Source organism: Rana temporaria (assembly GCF_905171775.1).
Source record: "Rana temporaria chromosome 10 unlocalized genomic scaffold, aRanTem1.1 chr10x, whole genome shotgun sequence".
Classification (NCBI taxonomy): domain Eukaryota; kingdom Metazoa; phylum Chordata; class Amphibia; order Anura; family Ranidae; genus Rana; species Rana temporaria.
The window spans coordinates 36,441-55,718 of NW_024404485.1; the positions used below are offsets into that span (position 1 = coordinate 36,441).

Below are 19,278 nucleotides of genomic sequence, written 5' to 3' on the forward strand. Positions count from 1 at the left end.
CTCTCTGGGGGAAATCTTCCTCACCTGCCCCCAATTTATAGATGACCCCGCCCACCAGTCCCCGGATTAACCCTTCCCTCACCTGCCCCCAATTTATAGATGACCCCGCCCACCAGCCCCCGGATTAACCCCTCCCTCACCTGCCCCCAATTTATAGATGACCCCGCCCACCAGCCCCCGGATTAACCCCTCCCTCACCTGCCCCCAATTTATAGATGACCCCGCCCACCAGTCCCTGGATTAACCCCATCCCTCACCTGCCCCCAATTTATAGATGACCCCGCCCACCAGCCCCCGGATTAACCCCTCCCTCACCTGCCCCCAATTTATAGATGACCCCGCCCACCAGTCCCTGGATTAACCCCTCCCTCACCTGCCCCCAATTTATAGATGACCCCGCCCACCAGTCCCCGGATTAACCCTTCCCTCACCTGCTTGTGTCCTGCAGATCCTGGGAGAAGCCATTGCTGGGGGGGGGATTCTGGTCATGTGACCCCCATAGTGGGACGGTCCATCTTATTGGCATCCCCCCCAGAGATCAGACTCCCATTGCAGGGGACACCATGTCCTTCCCGGGGGAGGGGAGGATCCCAGAGATCTCCTATCTTCCAGTACAGTTGCCATGTCTGCAAAGCAGAGAGATGTGATCATTTATTAGTATATTACACCGCCGGGGCAGATTTATGGGGGAGGGGGGTCGTCACCTGTACCTGGGGGGGCTACAATGACTGAGTGGGGGGCAACCATCGCTGACCGCACCCTCTGATTGGTTCATTGGCTGTCATGCTGATCCGGGATAGTCCAATGAGGCAAAGCATGCTGAACAGCCAGGCAGGGGGCATTTTCAGAGGGGGCTCAGCAATGCCCCCCCCCTCAGTTCAGTATAAAGCAGAACTAAAGGCAAAACTTTTGTTTCTTTTTGGATGGAGTAAGAGGGCGTTAGAACCCCCGCCAGGTGTCTCATTAGGGAGGTTTCCCTTCACTTCCTGTCCCATATCCAAAACAGGAAGTGAGGGCAAATCCCTGAACTAGTGTCCCCATTGTATCCCCCCCCCTATACATTATACATTGTATCCCCCCCTATACCTCATACATTGTATGCCCCCCTATACATCATACATTGTATCCCCCCCTATACCTCATACATTGTATGCCCCCCTATACATCATACATTGTATCCCCCCCTCTATACATTATAAATTGTATCCCCCCCTATACCTCATACATTGTATCCCCCCCCCTATACATTATACATTGTATCCCCCCCTATACCTCATACATTGTATGCCCCCCTATACATCATACATTGTATCCCCCCCTATACCTCATACATTGTATGCCCCCCTATACATCATACATTGTATCCCCCCCTCTATACATTATAAATTGTATCCCCCCCTATACCTCATACATTGTATCCCCCCTATACATCATACATTGTATCCCCCCCCTATACCTCATACATTGTATCCCCCCCTATACATTATACATTGTATCCCCCCTATACATTGTATCCCCCCTATACCTCATACATTGTATCCCCCCTATACATCATACATTGTATCCCCCCTATACATTATACATTGTATCCCCCCCTATACCTCATACATTGTATCCCCCCCTATACATTATACATTGTATCCCCCCCTATACCTCATACATTGTATCCCCCTATACATCATACATTGTATCCCCCCTATACATTGTATCCCCCCCTATACCTCATACATTGTATCCCCCCCCCTATACATCATACATTGTATCCCCCCTATACATTGTATCCCCCCTATACCTCATACATTGTATCCCCCCTATACATCATACATTGTATCCCCCCCTATACATTATACATTGTATCCCCCCTATACCTCATACATTGTATCCCCCCTATACATCATACATTGTATCCCCCCTATACATTGTATCCCCCCCTATACCTCATACATTGTATCCCCCCTATACATCATACATTGTATCCCCCCTATACATTGTATCCCCCCCTATACATTATACATTGTATCCCCCCCTATACCTCATACATTGTATCCCCCCTATACATCATACATTGTATCCCCCCCTATACATCATACATTGTATCCCCCCCTATACATCATACATTGTATCCCCCCCCCTATACCTCATACATTGTATCCCCCCTATACCTCATACATTGTATCCCCCCCTATACATCATACATTGTATCCCCCCCTATACCTCATACATTGTATCCCCCCCTATACCTCATACATTGTATCCCCCCCTCTATACATTATACATTGTATCCCCCCCTATACCTCATACATTGTATCCCCCCTATACCTCATACATTGTATCCCCCCCTCTATACATTGTATCCCCCCTATACATTATACATTGTATCCCCCCCTATACCTCATACATTGTATCCCCCCCTATACCTCATACATTGTATCCCCCCTATACCTCATACATTGTATCCCCCCCTATACCTCATACATTGTATCCCCCCTATACCTCATACATTGTATCCCCCCTATACCTCATACATTGTATCCCCCCTATACCTCATACATTGTATCCCCCCCTATACATTGTATCCCCCCCTATACATCATACATTGTATCCCCCCCTATACCTCATACATTGTATCCCCCCTATACATCATACATTGTATCCCCCCTATACATTATATCCCCCCTATACCTCATACATTGTATCCCCCCCTATACCTCATACATTGTATCCCCCCCTCTATACATTATACATTGTATCCCCCCTATACATTATACATTGTATCCCTCCCTATAGATTATACATTGTATCCCCCCTATACATCATACATTGTATCCCCCTATACATTATACATTGTATCCCCCCCTATACATTATACATTGTATCCCCCCCCTATACATTATACATTGTATCCTCCCCCTATACATTATACATTGTATCCCCCCTATACATTATACATTGTATCCCCCCCTATACATTATACATTGTATCCCCCTATACATTATACATTGTATCCCCCCTATACATTATACATTGTATCCCCCCCTATACATTATACATTGTATCCCCCCTATACATTATACATTGTATCCCCCCTATACATCATACATTGTATCCCCCCCCCTATACATCATACATTGTATCCCCCCTATACATTATACATTCTATCCCCCCTATACCTCATACATTGTATCCCCCTATACCTCATACATTGTATCCCCCCCTATACATCATACATTGTATCCCCTCCTATACATTATACATTGTATCCCCCCTATACAGTATACATTGTATCCCCCTATACAGTATACATTGTATCCCCCTATACATTATACATTGTATCCCCCCTATACATCATACATTGTATCCCCCTATACATTGTATCCCCCCCTATACCTCATACATTGTATCCCCCCCTATACATCATACATTGTATCCCCCCTATACATCATACATTGTATCCCCCTATACATTGTATCCCCCCCTATACATTATACATTGTATCCCCCCTATACATCATACATTGTATCCCCCTATACATTATACATTGTATCCCCCCTATACATTATACATTGTATCCCCCCCTATACATTATACATTGTATCCCCCCTATACATTATACATTGTATCCCCCCTATACATTATACATTGTATCCCCCCTATACCTCATACATTGTATCCCCCCTATACATTATACATTGTATCCCCCTATACATTATACATTGTATCCCCTCCTATACATTATACATTGTATCCCCCCCCTATACATTATACATTGTATCCCCCCTATACATTATACATTGTATCCCCCCTATACATCATACATTGTATCCCCCCTATACATTATACATTGTATCCCCCCCCCTATACCTCATACATTGTATCCCCCCCCTATACATTATACATTGTATCCCCCCTATACATCATACATTGTACCCCCCCCCTATACATCATACATTGTATCCCCCTATACATTATACATTGTATCCCCCTATACATCATACATTGTATCCCCCTATACCTCATACATTGTATCCCCCCCTATACCTCATACATTGTATCCCCCCTATACATTATACATTGTATCCCCCCTATACATTATACATTGTATCCCCCCTATACATTATACATTGTATCCCCCTATACATTATACATTGTATCCCCCCCTATACATCATACATTGTATCCTCCCCCTATACCTCATACATTGTATCCCCCCCTATACCTCATACATTGTATCCCCCTATACATTATACATTGTATCCCCCTATACATCATACATTGTATCCCCCCCTATACCTCATACATTGTATCCCCCCTATACATTATACATTGTATACCCCCCTATACCTCATACATTGTATCCCCCCCTATACCTCATACATTGTATCCCCCCTATACATTATACATTGTATCCCCCCCTATACATCATACATTGTATCCCCCTATACATTATACATTGTATCCCCCCCTATACCTCATACATTGTATCCTCCCCCTATACATTATACATTGTATCCCCCCCTATACCTCATACATTGTATCCCCCCCTATACATCATACATTATATCCCCCCCTATACCTCATACATTGTATCCCCCCCTATACATCATACATTGTATCCCCCCCCTTATACATTATACATTGTATCCACCAATCATAGTTTCGGAGCCCCCGTTGTGTGATGTATATAATGATCCTCTATAGGGGGTGAAGTGTGGACATCACAGTCACAGAACCAAAGCTGCACTTCTATCATGTGGACTGTAGGGGGGAGCAGAGCCCCAGGAGATGAGTGTACCAGAGATGTGCTGTACAATCCAATGCAGGAGCCTCACCCCAGCATGCATAGTCCCTGGGGGGGATACATTGTATAATGTATAGGGGGGGATACAATGTATGAGGTATAAGGGGGATACAATGTATAGGGGGGATACAATGTATAATGTATAGGGGGGATACAATGTATAATGTATAGGGGGGATACAATGTATAGGGGGGATATAATGTATGGGGGGATATAATGTATAGGGGGGATATAATGTATGGGGGGATATAATGTATAGGGGGGATATAATGTATAGGGGGGATATAATGTATGGGGGGGATATAATGTATAGGGGGGATATAATGTATAGGGGGGATATAATGTATAGGGGGGATATAATGTATGGGGGGATATAATGTATAGGGGGGATATAATGTATGGGGGGATATAATGTATAGGGGGATATAATGTATAGGGGGGATATAATGTATGGGGGGATATAATGTATAGGGGGGATATAATGTATGGGGGGATATAATGTATAGGGGGATATAATGTATAGGGGGGATATAATGTATAATGTATAGGGGGGATATAATGTATAGGGGGATATAATGTATAGGGGGATATAATGTATAGGGGGATATAATGTATGGGGGGGATATAATGTATAATGTATAGGGGGAATATAATGTATAGGGGGGATATAATGTATGGGGGGATATAATGTATAGGGGGGATATAATGTATAATGTATAGGGGGATATAATGTATGGGGGGGATATAATGTATAATGTATAGGGGGATATAATGTATGGGGGGGGTATAATGTATAGGGGGATATAATGTATAGGGGGATACAATGTATAATGTATAGGGGGGGTACCATGTATAATATATAAGGGATAATACAATGTATGAGTTATAGGGAGGATACAATGTATGAGGTATAGGGGGATATAATGTATAATATATAGGGAACAAATCAATGTATAATGTATAGGGGGGATATAATGTATAGGGGGGGATACAATGTATAATATATAGGGGGGGATACAATGTATAATGTATAGGGGGATACAATATATAGGGGGATACAATGTGTGAGATATAGGGGGGGATACAATGTATAATGTATAGGGGGATACAATGTATAATGTATAGGGGGATACAATGTATAATGTATAGGGGGGGATACAATGTATAATGTATAGGGGGATACAATGTATAATGTATAGGGGGGATACAATGTATAATGTATAGGGGGGGATACAATGTATAATGTATAGGGGGGATATAATGTATAGGGGGGGATACAATGTATAATATATAGGGGGGGATACAATGTATAATGTATAGGGGGATACAATATATAGGGGGATACAATGTGTGAGATATAGGGGGGGATACAATGTATAATGTATAGGGGGATACAATGTATAATGTATAGGGGGATACAATGTATAATGTATAGGGGGGGATACAATGTATAATGTATAGGGGGATACAATGTATAATGTATAGGGGGGGATACAATGTATAATGTATAGGGGGATACAATGTATAATGTATAGGGGGATACAATGTATAATGTATAGGGGGATACAATGTATAATGTATAGGGGGGATACAATGTATAATGTATAGGGGGATACAATGTATAATGTATAGGGGGATACAATGTATAATGTATAGGGGGGGATACAATGTATAATGTATAGGGGGGGATACAATGTATAATGTATAGGGGGGATACAATATATAGGGGGGATACAATGTATGAATGAGGCTCTATCACTGTCTTTTCTATAGACTTTTCTATGGCGGTCTTTTCTATGGCAGTTTCTTCTATGGAGGTCTCTTCTGTGGCAATCTCTTCTATGGCGGTCTCTTCTATGGCGTTCTCTTCTATGGCGGTCTCTTCTATGGCGGTCTCTTCTATGGCGGTCTCTTCTATGGCGGTCTCTTCTGTGGCGGTCTTTTCTATGGAGGTCTCTTTTATGGCGGTCTCTTTTATAGCGGTCTCTTTTATAGCGTTCTCTTTTATAGCGGTCTCTTCTATGGAGGTCTCGTCTATGGCGGTCTCTCCTATGGCGGTCTCGTCTATGGCGGTCTCGTCTATGGCGGTCTCTTTTATAGCGTTCTCTTTTATAGTGGTCTCTTCTATGGAGGTTTCTTCTATTGCGTTCTCTTCTATGGCGTTCTCTTCTATGGTGGTCTCTTTTATGGCGGTCTCTTTTATGGCGTTGTCTTCTATGGCGGTCTCTTCTATGGCGGTCTCTTCAATGGCGGTCTCTTCAATGGCGGTCTCTTCTATGGCGGTCACTTCTATGGCGGTCACTTCTATGGCGGTCTCTTTTATGGCGGTCTCTTTTATGGCGGTCTCTCCTATGGCGGTCTCTCCTATGGCGGTCTCGTCTATGGCGGTCTCTCCTATGGCTGTCTCTGTGATTGAGGTGGGGTGTCTCTTGCGCAGGCAGTGATGGATGTGCGCGGCCCCCGTGGAGTCATTATGTACGGTGTACATGACATGATAATTACAGACATACCCCACTTTAAGTACACTCACTTTACATACACTCGCGAGTAAGGACATACCCGCAAGTGTATGTAAAGTGCCTTACAAGTACTGTACAGACATTTTGCAGCCACAGTAGAAAGAGCTGAAGCTCAGAGAGCATAGCCTGCCCTGTTCCAGTGTGCCCCTGACACCCCCACTACAGCTCCTGAGAACTTAACTACAGCTCCTGACACCCCCACTACAGCCCCTGATCCCCCACTACACCCTAGAAGTGAAAAAAGGTATTGTTTCACTTTAAGTACATTTTCGTTTTACATACATGCTCTGGTCCCATTGTGTACTTAAAAGTGGGGTATACCTGTACACATCACATATTCTACATTCACTCTGATTGGCGGCACTTTCCGTGTTCCCAGCACTCTCTATTACATACAATAGATGGAGGGCGGGGGAGGGGAATGAGGGGGGGGGGGGGGGGTCCTGGTAGATTTAGGTGTCCAGATTGCGTGGGGGGTCCTCATAGGAAAGTCCAGACTGAGGTCCCCTGACAGATACAAGTCACACTAATGATGGGGCCCATTTACACGCGTGTCACATCTCTCCATCACGTGTCACATTCCCCGTACCGATCATATCCCCCCCTCCCCCACTCCAGGGCTGCATTTCTATTACATTCATATTGTATGTTATGTGTCATTGGGAGTCTTCTATAGATGATCTCTCTCTCTCTCGTAGTAGTTGGTCTATAGATGGCCTCTCTCTCTCTGGTAGTAGTTGGTCTATAGATGGCCTCTCTCTCTCGTAGTAGTTGGTCTATAGATGGTCTCTCTCTCTCTCTGGTAGTAGTTGGTCTATAGATGGCCTCTCTCTCTCGTAGTAGTTGGTCTATAGATGGCCTCTCTCTCTCTGGTAGTAGTTGGTCTATAGATGGCCTCTCTCTCTCTGGTAGTAGTTGGTCTATAGATGGTCTCTCTCTCTCTCTGGTAGTAGTTGGTCTATAGATGGCCTCTCTCTCTCGTAGTAGTTGGTCTATAGATGGCCTCTCTCTCTCTCGTAGTAGTTGGTCTGTAGATGGTCTCTCTCTCTAGTAGTTGGTCTATAGATGGCCTCTCTCTCTCTCTCTCTCTCTGGTAGTAGTTGGTCTATAGATGGCCTCTCTCTCTCTGGTAGTAGTTGGTCTATAGATGGCCTCTCTCTCTCTCGTAGTAGTTGGTCTATAGATGGCCTCTCTCTCTCTCGTAGTAGTTGGTCTATAGATGGCCTCTCTCTCTCTGGTAGTAGTTGGTCTGTAGATGGCCTCTCTCTCTCTCTCTCGTAGTTGTTGGTCTGTAGATGGTCTCTCTCTCTAGTAGTAGTTGGTCTATAGATGGCCTCTCTCTCTCTCTCTCTCTGGTAGTAGTTGGTCTATAGATGGCCTCTCTCTCTCTGGTAGTAGTTGGTCTATAGATGGCCTCTCTCTCTCTGGTAGTAGTTGGTCTATAGATGGCCTCTCTCTCTCTCGTAGTAGTTGGTCTGTAGATGGTCTCTCTCTCTAGTAGTTGGTCTATAGATGGCCTCTCTCTCTCTCTCTCTCTGGTAGTAGTTGGTCTGTAGATGGCCTCTCTCTCTCTGGTAGTAGTTGGTCTATAGATGGCCTCTCTCTCTCTGGTAGTAGTTGGTCTATAGATGGTCTCTCTCTCTCTCTGGTAGTAGTTGGTCTATAGATGGCCTCTCTCTCTCGTAGTAGTTGGTCTATAGATGGCCTCTCTCTCTCTCTGGTAGTAGTTGGTCTATAGATGGCCTCTCTCTCTCTCGTAGTAGTTGGTCTGTAGATGGTCTCTCTCTCTAGTAGTTGGTCTATAGATGGCCTCTCTCTCTCTCTCTCTCTCTCTGGTAGTAGTTGGTCTATAGATGGCCTCTCTCTCTCTGGTAGTAGTTGGTCTATAGATGGCCTCTCTCTCTCTCGTAGTAGTTGGTCTATAGATGGCCTCTCTCTCTCTCGTAGTAGTTGGTCTATAGATGGCCTCTCTCTCTCTGGTAGTAGTTGGTCTGTAGATGGCCTCTCTCTCTCTCTCGTAGTAGTTGGTCTGTAGATGGTCTCTCTCTCTAGTAGTAGTTGGTCTATAGGTGGCCTCTCTCTCTCTCTCTCTCTCTCTGGTAGTAGTTGGTCTATAGATGGCCTCTCTCTCTCTGGTAGTAGTTGGTCTATAGATGGCCTCTCTCTCTCTGGTAGTAGTTGGTCTATAGATGGCCTCTCTCTCTCTCGTAGTAGTTGGTCTGTAGATGGTCTCTCTCTCTAGTAGTTGGTCTATAGATGGCCTCTCTCTCTCTCTCTCTCTGGTAGTAGTTGGTCTGTAGATGGCCTCTCTCTCTCTGGTAGTAGTTGGTCTATAGATGGCCTCTCTCTCTCTGGTAGTAGTTGGTCTATAGATGGTCTCTCTCTCTCTCTGGTAGTAGTTGGTCTATAGATGGCCTCTCTCTCTCGTAGTAGTTGGTCTATAGATGGCCTCTCTCTCTCTCTCTCAATCTGGTAGTAGTTGGTCTATAGATGGCCTCTCTCTCTCTGGTAGTAGTTGGTCTATAGATGGCCTCTCTCTCTCTGGTAGTAGTTGGTCTGTAGATGGCCTCTCTCTCTCTGGTAGTAGTTGGTCTATAGATGGTCTCTCTCTCTGGTAGTAGTTGGTCTGTGGATGGTCTCTCTCTCTCTCTCTCTCTGGTAGTAGTTGGTCTATAGATGGTCTTTCTCTCTCTAGTAGTAGTTGGTCTGTAGATGGCCTCTCTCTCTCTAGTAGTAGTTGGTCTATAGATGGCCTCTCTCTCTCTCTGGTAGTAGTTGGTCTATAGATGGCCTCTCTCTGGTAGTAGTTGGTCTATAGATGGCCTCTCTCTAGTAGTAGTTGGTCTATAGATGGTCTCTCTCTCTGGTAGTAGTTGGTCTATAGATGGCCTCTCTCTCTCTCTGGTAGTAGTTGGTCTATAGATGGCCTCTCTCTCTGGTAGTAGTTGGTCTATAGATGGCCTCTCTCTCTCGTAGTAGTTGGTCTGTAGATGGCCTCTCTCTCTCTGGTAGTAGTTGGTCTGTAGATGGCCTCTCTCTCTCTCGTAGTAGTTTGTCTATAGATGGCCTCTCTCTCTGGTAGTAGTTGGTCTATAGATGGCCTCTCTCTCTCTCTCTCTCTCGTAGTAGTTGGTCTATAGATGGCGTCTCTGTCTGGTAGTTGTTGGTCTATAGATGGCCTCTCTCTCTCTCTGGTAGTAGTTGGTCTATAGATGGCCTCTCTCTCTCTCTGGTAGTAGTTGGTCTATAGATGGCGTCTCTGTCTGGTAGTGGTTGGTCTATAGATGGCCTCTCTCTCTCGTAGTAGTTGGTCTATAGATGGCCTCTCTCTCTCTCTCGTAGTAGTTGGTCTATAGATGGCCTCTCTCTCTCGTAGTAGTTGGTCTATAGATGGCCTCTCTCTCTCGTAGAAGTTGGTCTATAGATGGTCTCTCTCTCTCTCGTAGTAGTAGTTGGTCTGTAGATGGCCTCTCTCTCTCGTAGTAGTTGGTAATTACTCCTAACAGAAGAAAGTGACAGAGGAGACAATCTGATTGGTTGCTGGGAGGCAATACAGACAGTTCTTATGAATAGAGCGCAGTGTGTCTGACTATGGCGCCCCCCCCCCCCCCCCTTGGCATATTCACAGACGGTAGATAACGTTCTGTAGTTTATTTTGGGTGCCGTCTCCATGGAACGGTCACAAAGTGGCACTTATCCTTCCTATAATAATCCGTCTCCCGGCACATCGACCATCTAACGAGGTAAATCTTCATCTGAATACCCGGCGAACGCCGTATCTATAGCAACCTCCACGCTCTTCTCTCTCGGGGCCGGAAAAACAGATGATCTATTAATTGCAGAGAGATGAACCGGCGTTCCTTTACACTAATTCCTCTCCGCCCCAGTGCCTGACTTCCCGCCAACGCTCAGTGCGTCGCACTTCTGGGAGCGTACGTCGTGTCAGTTATCGGCACGGTGTACTGCCAGCGCGGGAGGGGGGTGCGGCCCCCCAACTTTTCACTCTCCCCTCTGGAATACATATTGATAGAAGTAATACATGTTTACTCATACCAAGTTCTCTGTGTTGGGTTCCCCCTCAAATATCGGGGCCCTAAATGACCCCTGAATGTCAGTGTGGTCAGGGATGGAGTCTTAGATGTAGATTGGGTGCTGGTGAAATGTAGATCGGGTGTTGGTGAGACGTAGATTGGGGGTCGGCGAGACGTAGATTGGGGGTCGGTGAGACGTAGATTGGGGGTCGGCGAGATGTAGATTGGGTGTTGGTGAGACGTAGATTGGGGGTTGGTGAGATGTAGATTGGGGGTTGGTGAGATGTAGATTGGGTGTTGGTGGGATGTAGATTGGGTGTTGGTGAGATGTAGATTGGGTGTTTGTGAGATGTAGATTGGGTGTCGGTGAGACGTAGATTGGGTGTCGGTGAGACGTAGATTGGGTGTCGGTGAGACGTAGATTGGGTGTCGGTGAGACGTAGATTGGGTGTCGGTGGGACGTAGATTGGGTGTCGGTGAGACGTAGATTGGGTGTCGGTGAGACGTCGATTGGGTGTCGGTGAGACGTAGATTGGGTGTCGGTAAAAACGTAGATTGGGGGGTCGGCGAGATGTAGATTGGGTGTTGGTGAGATGTAGATTGGGTGTTGGTGAGATGTAGATTGGGTGTTTGTGAGATGTAGATTGGGTGTCGGTGAGACGTAGATTGGGTGTCGGTGAGACGTAGATTGGGTGTCGGTGAGACGTAGATTGGGTGTCGGTGAGATGTAGATTGGATGTCGGTGAGACGTAGATTGGGTGTTGGTGAGACGTAGATTGGGTGTTGGTGAGACGTAGATTGGGTGTTGGTGAGACGTAGATTGGGGGTTGGTGAGACGTAGATTGGGTGTTGGTGAGACAAGGATTGGGTGTTGGTGAGATGTAGATTGGGTGTTGGTGAGATGTAGATTGGGGGTTGGTGAAACATAGATTGGGTGTTGGTGAAACATAGATTGGGTGTTGGTGAGATGTAGATTGGGTGTTGGTGAGACGTAGATTGGGTGTTGGTGAGACGTAGTTTGGGGGTTGGTGAGACGTAGATTGGGTGTTGGTGAGACGTAGATTGGGTGTTGGTGAGACGTAGATTGGGTGTTGGTGAGACGTAGATTGGGTGTTGGTGAGAAGTAGATTGGGTGTTGGTGAGACGTAGATTGGGGGTTGGTGAGACGTAGATTGGGTGTTGGTGAGACGTAGATTGGGTGTTGGTGAGACGTAGATTGGGGGTTGGTGAGACGTAGATTGGGTGTTGGTGAGACGTAGATTGGGTGTTGGTGAGACGTAGATTGGGGGTTGGTGAGACGTAGATTGGGTGTTGGTGAGACGTAGATTGGGGGTTGGTGAGACGTAGATTGGGGTTGGTGAGACGTAGATTGGGGGTTGGTGAGACGTAGATTGGGTGGTGTTCTTGGGGTCATAGTCACCATTCTTCTTCCTCCAAACACGGCGAGTCGAGTTGATGCCAAAGAGCTAAATTTTGGTCTCATCTGACCTCAGAACTTTCTCCCGATCTTCTCTGACTTCAGAACTTTCTCCCGATCTTCTCTCAATCCTTTAGATGTTCATTGGGAGATGTCAGACGTTCTGCACTTGTGTCTTCCTGAGGAGGGACCTTGCGGGGGCTGCAGGATTTCAATCCATGGCGGTGTATTGTGTCACCAATGGTGTGTTTGGTGACTGGGGTCCCAACTGCCTTGAGATCCTTCACAAGCTCCTCCTATGTAGTTCTGGGCGGATCCCTCACTTTTCTCATGACCATCCTCACCCCATGAGGAGAAATCTTCCATGGAGGTCCAGACCGAGGAGGACGATCGATGGAGATTTTGTATTTCTTCCATTTGTGAATAATCTCTCCAACTGTTGTCTCCTTCTCACCAAGCTTCTTGCTGATGGTCTTGTAGCCCATTCCAGCCTTGTGCCGATCTCCGATCTTCTCCCCGACGTCCTCTGACAGATCTTTGGTCTTCCCCATGATGGTGAGATGTGATTGGAGGAAAGAGATTCTGTGGACAGGTGTCTTTAAAGCTGGGTTCACACTGACTGTCTTAACTGACACATTTCGGTCCGACTTTGAAAATTCTTCCTGCACTACTTTGGTCCTACTTGCATGCTACTTCAGCCCATTGAAGTTGGATCAAAGTCGGAACGCCGTCTTGCACGCTCCGACTTTGGCATGCGACTTGTGCTGATCTTGAGGGGGAACTCCACACCACATTCTAAATAAAAAAACTGGCATGGGTTCCCCCTTCCAAGAGCATATGAGGCCCTTGGGTCTGGTATGGATTTTAAGGGAAACCCCCTACGCCGAAAAAACTGCATAGGGGTCCCCCAAAATTCATACCAGACCCTTATATGAGCACACAGCCCGGCCGGTCAGGAAAGAGGATGGGGGGTGGGTGCTTTGGGGCAGGAGGCGCCCTCAGCCCCCTACCCAAAAGCACCTTGTCCCCATGTTGATGAGGACAATTGCCTCTTCCCGTCAACCCTGGCCATTGGTTGTCAGGGTCTGCAGGCAGGGGGGGGTTTATCAGAATCTGAAACCCCCTTTAATAAGGGGGCCCCCAGATCCCGACCCCCCCCCCACCCTATGTTAATGAGTATGGGATACTTCATACCCCTACCCATTCAATTGGGGGGGGGACATGTCAATAAAAAAACAAACAAAAAAAAAACACACTGCTGCGGGGGGGCTTCTTCCAACTTCAGGGGTCTCTTCCGACGTCTCCGCTCTCTCCGGCCTCTTCTCCCACTCTCTGGTTCTTCTGCCGGGCTCCTCCGCTATCTTCTGCTAGCTCTTTTACTAGCGTTGACCCGGTTTTCACCATCGTCTTCTTCCCTCTTCTCTTCTTCTGATGTTGACACAATGCTCTCTCCCACTGTAATGCCGTGTGCGCGGTGCGCATCGACTTATATAGGCATGGGGTGGGGACCCCGCCCCTTATAGCGTCACAGTCCCGGGGCATGATGGTGAGATGTGATTGGAGGAAAGAGATTCTGTGGACAGGTGTCTTTTATACACATAACGAGTTGTCGTTAGGAGAACCTTCTTAGGACTAATCTGTGTACCACATGAGCACCTGCTGTAGCCAGTCTGTGGGGGGGAGAATTATTGTTGGTTGGTGGGGGATCAAATACTTATTTTACCCACAAATAAGCGATTTTTTGCTGGAGAAGATTTTATTTCGGTGTCTGAGATAAATAAAGCTTTGGTTTAGCCCGACATCTCCGGCGGTTGTAGAGAAGTGGAATTGGGGGGGTCCTCCGTCCTCCATGACACAGCCGGTGGGCTATTCTATCTATAAATATCAGTTTATAGGAAGAGCGGACGTCTCTTTGAAGAATTCCATAGATCCTGTGGACTGACGGAACATTTTGGGGCGGAGTCTTGCGGGTAATGAAGCGTGGGGAGGTGGGTGACCGTCTATGTTCGGAACATCTCTCGGAATGTAATTTGCTTAATGACGATAATTGGGGAGCATGTCCAACATCCCAACCAGCTGATCAATAGGAATGTCTTCCTGACTGGCATGGTGATGGGGGAATTAATATGTCCGATGATGGGAGAGCCGCGTCTCCGCAGATCACCTCTTCACCCGCCGCAAGAAACTTAACCCAACACTCCACCCGGAAATAACTCCGCTCCGTGGTTTGTATTCCGTGACTGACAACTAGAGCTGCGCGATTCTGGTGTTTAACCACTTCCCGCCCGCACTCCGTCATATGACGTCCTGGACTTTCAGGGGGGATATCTTAATGATGGCGGCAGCTACAGGCATCATTCAGAGATCACTATTTTCAGCCGGCAATTCTGTGCACCATAAGAACGATCATAGCGGCAGTTCCACCCCTTGATCGTTTTTTTATAGGTGATGGGAGGGGACGTCCCACCCCCCTCTCGCCACCATCCGGTGCTTCTCTGGGCTCTCCAGTGCCATTGGGGACCCGGAGAAGCGATCGCCCGGCACCGGATGGCCGTCGGAGGCCCGGGCGCGACGTTATGACGTCACACCCGGGTACCCGAAAGTAAACAAAGCCACAATCGCGGCATGAGATCTGTGAATTTTTACCATGACCTGGATTCATGAGACCAACTACTACTAGATCCACCATGACCTGGACAACACATGAGACCAACTACTACTAGATCCACCATGACCTGGATATAGATAAGACCAACTACTACTAGAAATACCCTGGATATACATGAGGCACCGGACGGGAAGCATAGAGATGACCGGTGACCAGATGGTCACCGGTCATCTCTATGGCTGTCGGAGGCCCGGGTGCGACGTTATGATGTCATGCCCGGGTACTCGGAAGTAAACAAAGCTGCAATCGTGGCATGAGATCGGTGAATTTTTACCATGACCTGGATCCATGAGACCAACTACTGATACCATGACCTGGACAATACATGAGACCAACTACTACTAGAAATACCATGACCTGGATATACATGAGTCGCCGGATGGGAAGCATAGAGATGACTGGTGACCAGATGGTCACCGGTCATCTCTATGGCCGCCGGAGGCGGGGGCTCAACATTATGACGTCACACCTGGGTACCCGAAAGTAAACAAAGCCGCAATCGCGGCATGAGATCGGTGAATTTTTACCATGACCTGGATCCATGAGACCGACTACTACTAGATCCACCATGAGACCAACTACTACTAGATCCACCATGACCTGGACAATACATAAGACCAACTACTACTAGAAATACCATGACCTGGATATACATGAAGCGCCGGATGGGAAGCATAGAAATGACTGGTTGGTAGTTGGTCTCATGGATCCAGGTCATGGTAGATCTAGTAGTAGTTGGTCTCATACCATGACCTGGATCCATGAAACTAACTACTACTAGATCTACCATGACCTGGATCCATGAAACTAACTACTACTAGATCTACAATGACCTGGATCCATGAGACCAACTACTACTAGAGATACCATGACCTGGATCCATGAGACCAACTACTACTAGAGATACCATGACCTGGATCCATGAGACCAACTACTACTAGATCTACCATGACCTGGATCCATGAGACCAACTACTACTAGATCTACCATGACCTGGATCCATGAGACCAACTACTACTAGAGATACCATGACCTGGATATACATAAGACCTAATAATACTAGATCTATAATGACTTGGATCCATATCTAGTAGTAGTTGGTTACATGTATTTTCCAGTTCATGGTAGATCTAGTAGTAGTTAGCCTTGTCAGTCAGGAAAGGGCGCAATGTGTACTGTCTGTAGTCGGTCAGGAAAGGGCGCAATGTTGGCGCTCTGCTTGCACTCCATGTGACGGAACGTCTCCATCTCTCGGCTCTGACTTGTGTTCTGTAATCTCCCCCTACAGGCTGACACAACCCCAACCCACTGGCAGCACCCGGCCCCCCGCTGCACAGACTGGCATCTCCATTGGCCTGCAGGCTGGCATCTCCGGAGACTCGTCCCCTCCCCCTCCTGACTCCATACAGACACAAACTGAGCATCCTTCATCTGTCTCTCCCATCAGCCCCCCCCCCCCCCAACAGAAAGAAAATCCTGAGCGGCCCACAGAAGAACCGAGGGGGTTCTCAATGAAAATGTCACTTCTCCCTAGAAAAGCACTCAGCAAGAGAGCCTGTCATTGCATCTGCTCACACAGCGAGAGCGCTCCTTCAGGGCCCATTCATACTCGATGCCATCTGTTGCTGTGCCGGAACGCGCATTAATTCGTGTCCTGGCATGCGTTACTGTGCTTGGCGCTAAGGCAGCCCATTCATTAGGACAGATATGAAAACATGCACAGCGCACCACAACACGCGGTATATGTGCGGGGGCGTGCAGCACCGCGCTCTGGGGACGTGCCGCATTCACTGACCTCCTATCTCCCATCTCCTCTGACTGTCCCGTCTCCAGTGACTGTCCCGTCTCCAGTGACTGTCCCGTCTCCCGTGACTGTCCCGTCTCCAGTGACTGTCCCGTCTCCCGTGACTGTCCCATCTCCTGTGACTGACCCGTCTCCCATCTCCCGTGACTGTCCCGTCTCCTGTGACTGTCCCGTCTCCTGTGACTGTCCCGTCTCCCATCTCCTCTGACTGTCCCATCTCCCGTGACTGTCCCGTCTCCCATCTCCTCTGACTGTCCCGTCTCCCATCTCCTCTGACTGTCCCGTCTCCCATCTCCTCTGACTGTCCCGTCTCCCATCTCCTCTGACTGTCCCATCTCCCATGACTGTCTTGTCTCCCATCTCCTCTGACTGTCCCATCTCCTCTGACTGTCTCGTCTCCCATCTCCCGTGACTGTCCCGTCTCCACTCTCCCGTGACTGTCCCGTCTCCACTCTCCCGTGACTGTCCCGTCTCCCATCTCCCATGACTGTCCCGTCTCCTATGACTGTCCCGTCTCCCATCTCCTCTGACTGTCCCGTCTCCCATCTCCTCTGACTGTCCCGTCTCCCATCTCCTCTGACTGTCCCGTCTCCCATCTCCTCTGACTGTCCCGTCTCCCATGTCCCGTCTCCCATCTCCCGTGTCTGTCCCGTCTCCCATCTCCCGTGACTGTCCCGTCTCCCATCTCCCGTGACTGTCCCGTCTCCCATCTCCCGTGACTGTCCCATCTCCCGTGACTGTCCCGTCTCCCATCTCCCGTGACTGTCCCGTCTCCCATCTCCTGTGACTGTCCCGTCTCCTCTGACTGTCCCATCTCCCGTGACTGTCCCATTTCCCATCTCCCGTGTCTGTCCCGTCTCCCGTGACTGTCCCATCTCCCGTGTCTGTCCCGTCTCCTCTGACTGTCCCGTCTCCCGTCTCCTCTGACTGTCCCGTCTCCCATCTCCTCTGACTGTCCCATCTCCCATGACTGTCTTGTCTCCCATCTCCTCTGACTGTCCCATCTCCTCTGACTGTCTCGTCTCCCATCTCCCGTGACTGTCCCGTCTCCACTCTCCCGTGACTGTCCCGTCTCCACTCTCCCGTGACTGTCCCGTCTCCCATCTCCCATGACTGTCCCGTCTCCTATGACTGTCCCGTCTCCCATCTCCTCTGACTGTCCCGTCTCCCATCTCCTCTGACTGTCCCGTCTCCCATCTCCTCTGACTGTCCCGTCTCCCATCTCCTCTGACTGTCCCGTCTCCCATGTCCCGTCTCCCATCTCCCGTGTCTGTCCCGTCTCCCATCTCCCGTGACTGTCCCGTCTCCCATCTCCCGTGACTGTCCCGTCTCCCATCTCCCGTGACTGTCCCATCTCCCGTGACTGTCCCGTCTCCCATCTCCCGTGACTGTCCCGTCTCCCATCTCCCGTGACTGTCCCGTCTCCCATCTCCTGTAACTGTCCCGTCTCCTCTGACTGTCCCATCTCCCGTGACTGTCCCATTTCCCATCTCCCGTGTCTGTCCCGTCTCCCGTGACTGTCCCATCTCCCGTGTCTGTCCCGTCTCCTCTGACTGTCCCATCTCCCGTCTCCTCTGACTGTCCCGTCTCCCATCTCCTATGACTGTCCCATCTCCATGCAGCGCACTCCTCGCCCCTCCTGACTCTCCTCGCTCTCGTATTCCTCTCAGCCATCTCCGCACTCCTCTGACCTCCCAGCAGGCTGTGCTGTGCATGCAGCATTTTCTGTAGCGTATAGACATGGTATAGACAGCGCCGAGCATCCCTCTGCCGTGCCTGAGACCGCCGCAGCACCGAGACCCGCGGACCGGTGAGTGTGCGCAATTCATACATTGTGGGGATTAGAGGCTCGCCGCCACTGACAGCCGTATACTGTGTGTGTATGTATATGGAGGGAGAGAGAGAGAGAGCGCCTGCAGTATTTCTCTTGTCACACTGACCGTTCATTATAACAGAGCCCGGCTGGCAGACCGTTCATTATAAGCCCGGCTGGCAGACCGTTCATTATAAGCCCGGCTGGCAGACCGTTCATTATAACAGA

The 19,278-nt window shown here is 48.3% G+C and overlaps 1 protein-coding gene across 1 annotated transcript; it reads right to left on the reverse strand.

Annotated features, from left to right (window-relative positions):
* Positions 1-11,451: 11,451 nt before the first annotated feature.
* LOC120921964 (extensin-2-like) lies at positions 11,452-12,762 on the reverse strand. Its single transcript, XM_040334479.1, has one exon. It carries the CDS (start codon positions 12,760-12,762, stop codon positions 11,452-11,454), a length of 1,311 nt encoding a protein of 436 aa, XP_040190413.1.
* Positions 12,763-19,278: the final 6,516 nt, after the last annotated feature.

Coding starts and splice junctions, on each gene's coding strand:
- LOC120921964 (XM_040334479.1), bottom strand. CDS start 12,762: ATGACCCCAAGAACACCACCCAATCTACGTCTCACCAACCCCCAATCT.